The sequence below is a fragment of the Nipponia nippon genome, unplaced genomic scaffold (genome assembly GCF_047370975.1).
Source record: "Nipponia nippon isolate SJK-2023a ecotype South Korea unplaced genomic scaffold, ASM4737097v1 scaffold_7, whole genome shotgun sequence".
Lineage (NCBI taxonomy): Eukaryota > Metazoa > Chordata > Aves > Pelecaniformes > Threskiornithidae > Nipponia > Nipponia nippon.
The window spans coordinates 30,046,367-30,058,840 of NW_028262391.1; the positions used below are offsets into that span (position 1 = coordinate 30,046,367).

The following is a 12,474-nucleotide window of genomic DNA, read 5'->3' on the forward strand; positions in this document are numbered from 1 at the left end:
GAGCCAGCCTTTAATTTTTCGTCTCCCTTCCTAGCTTCCTCCATGAGATCCATGCAGGAACTCTCCCCTGCTTACATCCACTTGCATGTTCTGGACTTTAATTCTTTTTGGGTCTCTCAAATATTTCTATGTTTAGATTTTGTTTTGTCTCCTGCTTCATAGCAGTTGTTTAAAGGATGACACTGGCAACTCAGCTAACTAGAAAACAATACAATGGCAATGTTATTGCTGTTGCTGTGTGTTTAATAACACACCATTCTGTGAGAGAAACTACTCCTTCCCAAAATACAACACTGATAAAGGAGCTGTGAAGTGTCCTGTGTTTGAAGTCATGCTTTCCAGAGGAGCATGAAACACCCCCCTGGCTCTGCACCACACAATCAAACAGTAACTCTTTGGAGAAGGTATCTATTGAACCTACAGGCAATTGAGGAAAAGAAATGTTACCTTGCTGCCACCACTATGGTTTTTTGTGCTGAATAGATGGTGAAGCAGTGTGGGACGGCCCATTCATTCTCACTCTCCTCCACCTGCAGAAAAAGAAAAGGTTTTTCTCATCACTACTCGGTGACTGATAAAGACTAAAACTGTCCTCCTTGGGCGGCTAGGAATTTGAGTCACAATATGATTACAACCAGGTTGCAATAAGTGCAAAACAGCTACTCTTTTATCAATACCACCTACTTCAAGTCTATTTTGGCTCTATACAATAATCTATATCGTGTGCTTCTACTGCTGCATCTCTAGCAGCACAGCACCACATCCAACAGGGCAAGAAAAGGAGGGTTCTGAGCAGGATTCAGCTTATTACTTACCGGTGGGTCGAGCACTATCAGCTGCAAATCAAACACAGAAAGAACAGTCCCATTAGAATAGGGGGTGGGGAGGCAGGAGAACTGATTATGTGCCTAGGTGTGTGCACAAGGGAAAAATGCCAGGACAAATCCGTGTTTCCAGATCAGCCTCTCACAGCAGCGTGAAAATGAACAGCCAAAAGGGAGTGCTCCAGCTGTTTTGCTAATGTGATGGAAGGAATAAGCTTATTGCCTGCAGACAAGTCTTTGTTTGACACACAGGCTGGGGCACGTGAAGGTCCAGTCCACGGCCAGCAGCACCACAGGCTGCTGTCACTGGCCTGGGAGCCGCTTGCGGCTTTGGTCCTTGTGCCCTGAAGGAACTGCCTCAACTTGCCTTGAGGCAAAGTCATTTCCTTAACGCTGTGATGCAACTTGAAACCACTTACCAACATGCCATGCAGAGGAAGATGTCCGTGAATTTTGAACTGATTTGTCCCTGTAACCCCTTTGCTTGTGTACAGTAACATATCTGAGAACTGAAAAAGGCAGGAAGAATACAATCAATATTCTGAAGACAGCAGTAGAGCCAAGTATTTTTTGACATCTTTTTAAAAATCTGACCACTGTAGATGCATGAAAAAACACTATTTCTCAGTCACTTTGGCCTACTTCCCTTAAAACCACTCTTTTGTTTACTTACAAGAAAGGCAATAAATTTTTAAAATTCTGTTAAAACTATGTGCCATTAAGAAAACAAGCTGAACAGACAGAACTGTCACAGTCATGCTCTATCTAAAAATTCCTCAGAGCGAGTTTTCATTTATGATTGCTGATTTTCAACACAAGCACATGAAAACACACTTTCATGACAACTTTATCTTGAAGACTTTGGGTTTATGAAAACCAGAAGGAACACTCACCAGAAAGAACATCCGCTGCTGTAAACCCTTCTTAGTAAGCTTGTACAAGCAACCTTCCCGGATAAACTCCTGTAGCGGAAAATAGAAAGTTAGGCAAAGCTTAATCTTTCCCAAACACAGAGAATTTTAATGGTTCTTTTTTTTCATCCCAGAGTATACAGATGTTGATTGGTGCCCAGCAATGATCGCTAACAGATCTGTTAAACATCAGATGACACCTTTCCTTCTGTTATGTAACACAAATCAGCTTCTGCTGCAGCCAGCATTTAAATCAATGAAGCAAGAGAAGGAAAAGGAACAGAGTTCCTGTTGGACACCAGCAGTTCACCTATTACACTTACATCCCACTGCAGTGATTGCCATAGCATCCCAAAAGCATACGCGATGCTCCTGTACTTACGCTCAGTATATCTATCAAAAACAAGGAAACAAAAAAACAAGCAGGAACTAAACAAAATCCTAGAAACACAGAGTCACCAACACCGTTTTGCCCAGTGACGTGGCTCTCACCTTTGCTACGTTCTCTGTGCAGTCTCAGTGCACAGACAGACATAAGCAGACCTGATGGTGGATTTCCTATCGAGTACATGACATACCGCTTCCTACTCAAACACAGAGTACTGTACCCCAGCGTACCCAGTATCTGCTGTACTGGAAACACCAAACTGTAACCAGAGTCTAAGCAGAAGCATTTTTGATCTATTCCCTAAGACATCACCAAGATCTCCATGTGACCTGCTACAAAGACAATTATACAAAGCCTCTACAGTCATTCCATAAGAGAGAGAGGCAGTGATGGCAAATATGTGTTGAAAGGCACTTCCTTGGCAATAAAACCAATAAAGGCTCTAAAAACTAAGCAAAGGTACTTACCCTACCAGGTGCCGTGAGGTTATCTATACCAATCAAGTCGTGCTGCAGCTCTGTCAGCTTCTGAAAATTCTCCAGGCGGATGAGACTGTGCTGCAGCTGAGATGTCATTTCTGTGACTTCCTTCAGTGCATCTGTAAGGAAAATTGCACCGAGGGGATCAGAACAGAGCAGACAAACCCAGGCCACCAATTTTATCCCTGGAAAATGGAATCTGAAATTTATACCCAGATTTAGAATAGGACAGAATAGTTCAGTTGGAAGAGACCTACAACGATCATCTAGTCCAACTGCCAACTTCTTAAAGCATATTTTATAGCTACCTAGGGGCAAAATGGAGACTAACAAGCAACTTCATAGCGCTCCCCATGCTTCTGCAAATTATTGCCTATCTCAGATTTTGTGCATACAAAAAGTATTTACCACATAGCCAAAAGTAAATTAAAAAATTAATGCCAACTATTTCTGCCAAAGATTACTTTATAAATGAATGGAATTTACTATGCAAGCTTTTGACACTACAAAGCAATTATTTTTTTGTCATATTTTTACTTACAAATGACGAAGAGCTCCTAAAAATCCTACTTTTTTCCCCACTAAAAAAAGGGGACAAGAAAAGGACTGATTTTCCAGCTTTGGTTGAAACATTAAGATCCACCAACATTACCATGAGAAAAACACTTTCTGGAATGCCAGAAAAAGCATTCATTCTACACAAAGAGAACAGTCTACATCTAAGTTATCTTTTGCATTTTCCAAATTAGCAGTTAAGGCAATTTTCTATCTGTTGCAGAAAGCTTTAGAGCCCTGCACCAGAGCACGGTAGGAGAGTAGTGAAACCTGGTACCGAAAACCTTAAAGAAAAACAAAGTTAATTTTAAAATGTAAGCTAAACATTTTTTTTAATTAAGCTGTCTCCTGCCAGTTTTCTGCTGTTCCACTTGGTATATTCTGGTTTTTTTTCATGATATTTACATTACAGTATTCAGTAAGCGGCTGTGTTTTCAGCAATCTAAATCAAAGTTCCTGTGTATTTCGCAGAGCTGCATGCAAGAGTCAGAGAAGTCCTGAATGGCAAAAAAGCATTTACATTGAATTTGTAGATGTAATGCTACTCTCCCCCAGGGTACAGGCAAAATTTTATATGTACATGGGAATGGTTTCTGCCTAGCACGTATACACCTGAGTGCTCACTCACTCCGGCAATCTGCAAAGTCCCGGTGCTCTGCTGTGTAGTGCTTGCAAAGTCTCCCCAGGATCAACTTGTAGTGCATCAGTCTCTGGATTGGTTTGAGCAGAAACGTGTTGAGGGGCAGGTAGCAAACCTTCTGCAGCTCAAACTCTTTATAAACCATTTCCAGCTTCTTTAAGCGTTTAGTTGCTTTCTCCAGTTCTGTCAGGACCTCATCATGCTTCTGCAGATAACTGGTAAACTCCTGTTGAATTGTACAAAAAATTACTCAGATCAAAGGAGAACAGTCTTTAATAGATTTCACAGTGAATACGAAAAAACATCCACTTCCCTCTCTACTTTTGTCTCTGACCATGATCATATAATCCAAGATTGCACATATTGTCATAAATATTGACAAAAGTAGCATTAACAACATTATATGTTTCAATGGCTTCATTTAAAAAAAAAAACAATATTAAAATAAAAATATTTGCTTGGTTGTCCTCTGTTCGCTGTTTACCCCAGCCGGGCCTCTGTGTGTCTCTGTTAAGAACAGCCAGTAGCGCTGCCCATTAACACTCTGCCATCCTAAGACAATTCTTGTCCATTACTGACTTTTTTCAAGTTAGGACAGGCAGAAGTGTGCCAAGAGGGTTGTCTCATCTAGGTTTATCTATTGAAGAAACTGGCAGGCAGGTCCCAGTCAGGGTCAAAATAGGTGTCTGTGCAGCACTATGCCTATGCCTGCTGGGAATGTCAAATGCAGAGAGCGCTGATAGTCGGAATAGCAGTCACACATTTCTGCACTCCCATTCAAACCACTGGTTTTAATGGAATAATTACTCCATTATTACAGCACAAGCGTAACTGTCCCATGAAGGCACTCCAAATAAAGGTGACTTCATTTCAGAAGAAACTAGTCTGCAGTTAAAAAATATTTATATTTTGGAATTAAACAACCTTACGAAATAGTGTTTCCATAGGAGAGAGTTCGAGCTGTTCAAATATAGGAGAGATGGTGAAGCTAATTAAATAATTTTTCTTTGTCTTCTGCTGAATAACCAATAATCAAACAACCTTTTCTCAAGGTAAATGTAGGTGGTTAAATAAGCAACAGTGGTATAAAGCCTTGCTGTAAATATTTTATGTTTTCTTTTTAATTTGTTTATCAACAGTAATTGTTTGCAAGTCACTTCAAGTTTACTTACTAAACCTTACTAAACCTTGAACTCTCATCCTTGACAAAAGGAAAAAAATGACTCGACAATCCTGAGATTCCATTATTTTAATCCTTTATCTACCTTTAGAGTACGCATATTCCTGAGCATGACATCTCCAATGCGTTGATAATCTCCTTTCATGTGAGCATTGGTTTTACCTTCCCTGAAACGCACATAAGGAGATGAAATAAGAAAGCGCAGTACATGGGAGATCAAGAAATTCCAATTTCCTCCCTCCACCTTTCCCCTGTACTTCAAGACATAATCTTTAAGAAATGCTTCCCAGGTATCCCTGTATTTTAAGGACTGTTTTAGTAAAAGTAAGGGAAGCAGTACTAACATTAATGCCTCCTCTATCCCTTTTTAGCCACCTGACATTCCCATTTCACTGTTTGGGTTGAAAACTTGATACAGTAAATATGGAAGCTGCATAAAATAACGAACATAAAGCCATGCTTAGAAAACTGAGAAAGGAACAGAAATGAATTTGTGTGAAAGTCTATTTCAGAGTTTAACCTCTCAGACTTCTGAATAACCGTCATAACGTGATACCACCTGAATTTATGAATGTATTTTTGTTCGTACTTAGTGTATATTAATGACCTTCTTTTGAATGGTAATTAGATTCGCATACATTACATCACAGGTCAGAAGAAAGTAATACAAAGGTTAAAAGACGAAAGACATGCCCTTTGAAATAAATTGTGCTGCAAGAACTGAACTCTAATCTTAATTACCAAAAAGCGTTTCCTAGATTTTCATCTAGAGATTCATTAACTGGAAGGCATTGAAAAACACACACATTATCTTTTTGACCTTCTGTTCCTTCTCTTTTCTAAGGCCAGAGAGACAACACCAGGTTATATTAATGGTTTGACTTGACGATCTTAAGGGTCTTTTCCAACCTAAATGATTCTGGATTACAAAAACCTTGGTCTGGTGTACAATTCATACGGCTACAGGGTATTATGTAAAAGGCAGTGCTTGAAAAATGGCCTTCGCAAAATGTATTTAGTAATTTTTTAAAAACTATAATTTATTAAAATACTTTTTCCTTAATTCTATTTAAGCAGAAATACCAGTTCAAATATAGATTAAGTACAGTTTTGACGGGAGGACGTAGGAGAAGGTCCCCCCACTCATTGCCCATGCACTGCACTATTAATGCTTACCAGAGTGATAGCCTTTGCTCAATCTCTTTCAGAAAGCCTCGATGAAACTCATAAATTGGGTCTATGTTAGAGAAGAGTAATGTCATCAGGCCCTCTGGCATAGCGTTCTCCTTGATGACTGCGCTGCGAAACCACTGCCAGAAAAAATAATAAATTATGATTAATTTTTCTATTTAAAAAATTAATTGCTAGTATAAAAATTTCTGCTCCTGCAGCAATGGGGGAGGAGAAAGTGTGTGCACAGGGAAATAGCAGGAAGGAATAAGAAATATTTAGGGAAGATGTAATATGGGAAAGATGAAAAGATGTAATTTATTTCCTTGCCAAACATTACAAATATGAGGTTTATTATTGGTTTTGGGCACAAGCATGTTTCTTAATGCAATGATGAGATGGTTCATAACGGCTCTAAATTAGTCAATTACCGAGTGGCTGCCATAGCTGATGTTACACCACTGCTTGTACTTCAATGCAGATACAACTGTTCTTTCATAAAACTTGGAGCCCTGTGCAAGTTACTCAGTAGCTGGAGACATCTTGATGCCTGTCACATACTGCACTTTTTATCACTTTCGGTTCCCCGCCTTCTGGCAGGGATGTGACTATTACAAAAATCCTCTGAAGTGCCAGATGTTCCCCCATCTTTTAGGAGAAGTGCTGGGAAGCCTGTAGGAGGAATTTGAGTGAGATGGTGCTCACTGAGCTTGCAGAGAACACCCCAGCTGAAGATGTACAGCGTTAAGGAACTCAGACTTCTCTTTGATTAAATTAAAACAATAGACTATAGAAACACAACAGTCAGTGTTCAAACCCAGAGTAAATGAACAAAAAGCTCTTAAAAAAATAGTTGGAAACTCAAGCTGTCCTCCAAACAAGGACTCACTTGTCTACTCTGGGTGAAAGGAGGGGAAAAGGAGAGGAAAGAAAAAGCAGCAACAAAAAAAAGACAAAACTCCTCAAACTGCTATGGATCCTTAATAGCCTTCGCAATTTTCATCTGCTCTCATGATCTGACAGCACAAAGAGAAAAGCTTCCCAAGGAATACCGCAGAGATGATGGCTAGATTATAAGCAGAGCCGACAGCAATGACTGCCACTGAAGCTGAACACCAAACATTTTTAGCCTGTCCCTGTTCACAGTTTTCAGAGAGAGTTTGCCTAAGACATCAAAATGACATGTGATGTAGCTATTGGAGCTAATGATAGTAGTGCAGAGAAAAAATCTGCTCTCCCATATGAGGACCTACAGAACAAGGAAGGTAACAGCTACATGGCTCATGGATTATGCTTTATCATAGGACTTCCTTCTTCTGTTACCTGGAAGAAATTCCAAGTTTTTCCAAATTAACAATTACAAATCTGTTAAGAAAAGGAAAAGCATTAAAGAAAGTTAAAACCTCTTACCACTGTAATAACTTCCAGGTCCTTTAAATATGTCCGTTCTGTAGCAAGAATCTCCTTTGCTATGAAGTATGCCTTGTCAGTTGGATAGCGCTGAAAGAATACAAAGTAATCAACAGGTATTAAAATATAAATGCTCTACTTATTACTAAGCACAAGCTCAAACCTTACATACATTTCCCATTGCTGTGTGCAAATGGAGCAGTTGATTACTAACAGGACATCTCTGTATTCAGTACCATATTCTCAAATACTGACTTTACTATAAAACACTATTTATATTTCAAGATTATTAAAAAATAATGTCAGTTATGTGAACTTCCATTTCAAAATCAAGGGAGCACTTTATAAAAACACAGAAACAGTTATTCCAGATTTCCTAGGTTTTCAACACTAATAAAATGGAGTACAGCAGATCTGCTGTCCTTTTCCAAAACTATTCTATTTCCACTCACAGCTTTTACCCAAATCCTTTGAAGATCATATTAATTAGTTAAGAAAACACAAAAATCAAACTACATCAGTTGTTGGCTGCATGGTTGCTCCAGGGCTGCTATTTAAAGAAAAGAGAAGACAGAATGGACATGGAAGCACAAAGGAATGAAACAGTGAAAAAAGATGTTCTGCAGCTGCAACAAACCACAATCAGAGTTAGTCTGAAAACATATATCATTAAAAAAATCACATAAGTAATATTAAGGAACTAATCACATTTTAAGCTAAGATGCTGCTTTGCCTCCTTAGCTCACTATGCTGTGATGCAGCTTTGTGCCAAATCCTCACCTGGTGAAAATAAATGACAGCAAACCCATCTGAGTTACATGAAAATCTGGCCTTCTCCTATCTTTGTCCCTCTTGAAGGTAACACAGCTTTGAAAATTATTTCTCCCTTTTCCTTGTACATACCAAGTTAATAACAAATTCTCTTTTGAGAGACGCTTTGAGATGCCCTCCAGTGCCACCAGCAGAGTTACTCAGTGCTTCTAAATCCTCCATCGCAATATTGTTGACGTAGATGATGTTTTCCTGGTTGCCCAGTAATGTATCTATTGAGTCCATCTTAGCCACATTGAATCCCTGGATGTGTTTACCCCCAAATAATTAATTTTGAGAAACTGTCTTGCCTCTTTTCAGGTTATTTTATGCTAGTTACTGTAGTCTCACACATCAACTGCCTCCCTAGGGGTACAAGAGGACATACTTCTATTTCCTCCATAGCCATCCTCTTAACATACCTGTCTCAGGTACATGGTGTCATGGAAAGTCCTAATCTTGGTTTCAGGTATTTTTTTATTTTTCTCTTGGGCTATTTACCTGACTGTAGCCTCATAGACCCTCAAAATGCTGTTGAACCTCAGTGGGCATCCTTCTCAAACAGCCTCTTCCCAAAGGATATGACATCATTTTTCTGATCTCCCTGGAGACCGAGGTGACACAGCTCTTTTATCTTGCTTACCAGCTTCCTCCTGCAGCACTTAACCGTTCTGAAACAGCCTGTTCATAAACCAATGGAACAACACATGCTAGCTTGACTATAACTTCAGCAGTCTCTTACATGATATGAGAATTACTGCTAACAGAGATGGTTTTTGTGTAACATAGCTTTGTGTACATCTCCTCCTGGGCTCTCCACAGGATAGATGTTGTAGCGCACAATGCCGATGAAGGATGAACCTCTATGGAAAAAATAAGAGAGTTTCCCAAGGCAAAGCAAAGCTGGGTTATGGAATCAACCACAGGCTGAGATAGGGAGGCTGACAGTTGGGGGTAGGTGGGTGGAAACAACGCAACTCTGTGGGTTGCTCAAATCCCAGTTATTGGTTAAACCTTCCACTCTCCTGCAAGCATATATTCATACCATGTCCACACTACGGGTGGTGTTAACAGCATTGCATGGTCTGACTCAGTTACTTGGGGGCTCCAGGAGAAGAGTGCCTGCAGGATTGTCCTGCCAAGAGCTGCTGGGTCTTTCATGTTGCAGCACCTGGCTCCACCAAGCTGCATGGCAGATCTCAGAAAAGTCCCTTAGTGTTCAGGAGCAATCATGGGAGAAGTGAGCTTTGGAAGCACTAAATCCAGAGTGGCGCCTTTGCTCGTGGTGAAATTTCTGTATGTACCTTGAGCATCAGGGTACATATGAGTCAGGACATATGGTGCAGAGATCTCCAGACCATCAACTGAGATGAAACAAGAGTGAGCAAGCTTGCACCTGCTGGCACCAAGAAGCACCCAAAGATATAGTGAAGACAGCAAACAGCATGGGCCTGTGACTTTCTTGCCTGAGGATCCTGACAGAGGTAAGACAACCAGAACATTGGATGAGGTGAGCAGAAAAGCAGGAGTAGAAAGCACACAAGGTGGTTTCTCCTTTGAGAGTACATTCAAAGAAGTGTAACTTTGAGATTAAAACTATAGATTACAGTGTGAGCACTGACTCTATAAGGAACAGAGTTTGGATGATGGAGCCTTCCTTGCGCTGTAATGGAAGGTCCTGGATCCTTCTCAAGTACCAAAGAGTCAACAAACCTGGCTGCTCTCTCTCTCTCTCTCTCTGAAAGTAGGCAAGGCAAGGCAAGGGGAGCAAAGCAGCTTGCAGAAAAATGGTCACAGAAGTCTGCCGTTAGGTGGACCTCTCTATCTTACCGGGAGAAACACAGTGTTCTGTGGAGTGCAGTTTGTCATATACTGTATACCATGCCCCTACAAAGGCAAAGTCTGGTAATTTGTTATCCACATCTGAAAAGTAGTCAAAGAATGCATGTGTCAATGTATGTATACACACACACTCATTTATTTCTCCTGAGTGCATCTAAATGCTTGGAGTCATTGCTTAAGAAAGAGGAGCTGGCTGGACTAGAAGATTCAAGAGGTCCCTTCCAACCTCAATGGTTCTGTGGTTGCAGATTCTTGTTATTGCTGGCAACCACTGTGAAAGCCTGATAACATGGTGCAGTGTGGATAAAAAAGAAAATGCGAATCACACATTGACATCTGGCCATCTCTGTCATTTTGAAAAAGTGTGGAGGCACACAAAGCCAGTTCTCCCCAAAGCACATGATCAGATGTCAGTACAAAGCAGTACATCAGCTTTGCCGCATAGACAAGAGGAGGCTTGCTGCACAGAGTACATAAGACTCTGGAGAAGCTCCTGGGAGACCTTGGTCAGAATTTGTGGACTACCACCACTTCACCTTTCAGAAAGTCTCTGCAGCGTTCAGTGCACAAGAGGGTATAGATATAGACGATGCACTGGGGTAGAGAGGCCTTGGCTCAGTGGTGCTGAAGCACAGAGCGAGGAGCTGAAGTTCATGTCTCAAGGACTAAAGGTGGAATTGCCTCCAGAACAAAAACATTTTTATAATTAGGATTACCTGAGAAAGCAAGGGTGAATCCTGAGCTCTACATGGGGGTGAAGAAAACCTCACATTATGTTGGGGAGTTCCCAGTTAAGGCAACGAGTGCTTACTGGTGGAAAGAAAGAAAAGCAGCCTAGGCTAAGAATCAGTACCTAGACATAAGCACATCTTGAAGACCCGAAGTTGTTCCTGCTTTGAGACTTGTTGCACCCAGAAAAGTCAGAGGCATTTTTGCCCCCGCTTTTCAGAAAGCAAGTCTCAAGCTTCCGCAAGGCCAGAGCATTGTCCACCTCTGACCAGACATAGGAGTCGGCCATGGAGAGGGCAGCTTCAATGATACAGCCAGCTCTGCTGAACAAGCCTGTGACTGACTGTGTGTAAGAGGATTCACCATGATGCCCGCTGCTGAGAAAGCTGAAGTTGAGCTCAGGTCCTCTACAGCCCAAGAGGAGATACCTCAGGACCACTCTAAAGGTCCTATTATGATTAGAAAGAATGGCTTGGAGGACCAATGCATGGTGAGATGGACCAATGAGACCGTGGTGAGACTGCGTGGGAAGTAAGGAACCTATGAAAAAACATACTTTATAATAATTAACAAATGGTAGCTCTGTACTATTCTCTACGCTGGTAAATGAAATTATTTTAGAACACATTTTCATTAATGACACACAGCACTTTGCACTGACAGCACAGTCCAGTGAGCTGACACGGGTTAAACATGACAGCGTTCACCAAAGACAAGGCCAGGTTCAACATGTGACACAATTTTTCATTACTCAATGAGCCAAAGGCAACCGATTTCCAGAATCAACAGCCACCTCCCCCACCAGCCTTTCAGAGTACTGCCCTGGTGAGAATCACCTTGAACAATTCACCTGCTTTGGAGTGTCCTTTCAATAGTCTCAGCACAAAGACAAGGGGTTTTTTTACATTCTAATGTAATAATTACAGCCCAAAAGGCACCAAGTGCACTGCTAGTTTTATAGCAAATACATATCAACTGTTTCCCCCAAACAGCTCATCTCAGGAAGCCACGTCTCTTAGAATATCTCAAGTTGGAAGGGACCCATAAGGATCATTGAGTCCAACTCCCTGCTCCTTGCAGGACTGCCTAACACTGAACCATATGACTAAGACTGTCATCCAGATGCTCCTTGAACTCTGACAGGCTTGGTGCCATGACCACTTCCCTGTGAAGCCTGTCCCAGGGACTGACCACCCTCTTGGTAAAGAACCTTTTCCTAATGTCCAGTCTGAACTCGTTTCCATTCTCAGGTATAGAAGACAGATTTCAAGCACAGCTCCCTGCCGTGCTGGGGCCCCTGGCAGTGGTTACTGCTAAAACAGCAGGAGGTGGTCCCAGCAGCTGAGGCTGAGAAGATCCCTACACCAAGAGGGCAGCGGGGACTCCAGCCACAACAGCAAGTTAAACAGACCTGACCAAACCTTCGGCATGGAGTTTTTAACACTCACCACCAAACACATCTGTTCTACCACAAAATATAATGCAATCAACATTCAGTGACCAGGAAGCAAAGGTCCTCACCTGAAACGATCAGTT

General features: G+C 41.2%; 1 protein-coding gene across 6 annotated transcripts in view; it reads right to left on the bottom strand.

The window, feature by feature from the left end:
* Positions 1-12,474, bottom strand: part of FARP2 (FERM, ARH/RhoGEF and pleckstrin domain protein 2) — an 84,182-nt gene that overhangs the window by 11,866 nt on the left and 59,842 nt on the right. For all 6 annotated transcript variants that reach the window (XR_015700293.1, XM_087738557.1, XM_087738554.1 and 3 more), the window contains 8 exons: positions 7,558-7,647; positions 6,154-6,287; positions 5,063-5,144; positions 3,786-4,023; positions 2,591-2,721; positions 1,718-1,786; positions 1,244-1,333; positions 448-530 (listed from right to left, as the gene is read on the bottom strand). Coding sequence is in view for 5 of the 6 variants with exons in the window: in XM_087738557.1 (XP_087594683.1) it covers positions 448-530; positions 1,244-1,333; positions 1,718-1,786; positions 2,591-2,721; positions 3,786-4,023; positions 5,063-5,144; positions 6,154-6,287; positions 7,558-7,647 (917 nt within the window). In the remaining variant the exon portion in view is untranslated. The remainder of the gene's footprint in view (positions 1-447; positions 531-1,243; positions 1,334-1,717; positions 1,787-2,590; positions 2,722-3,785; positions 4,024-5,062; positions 5,145-6,153; positions 6,288-7,557; positions 7,648-12,474) is intronic.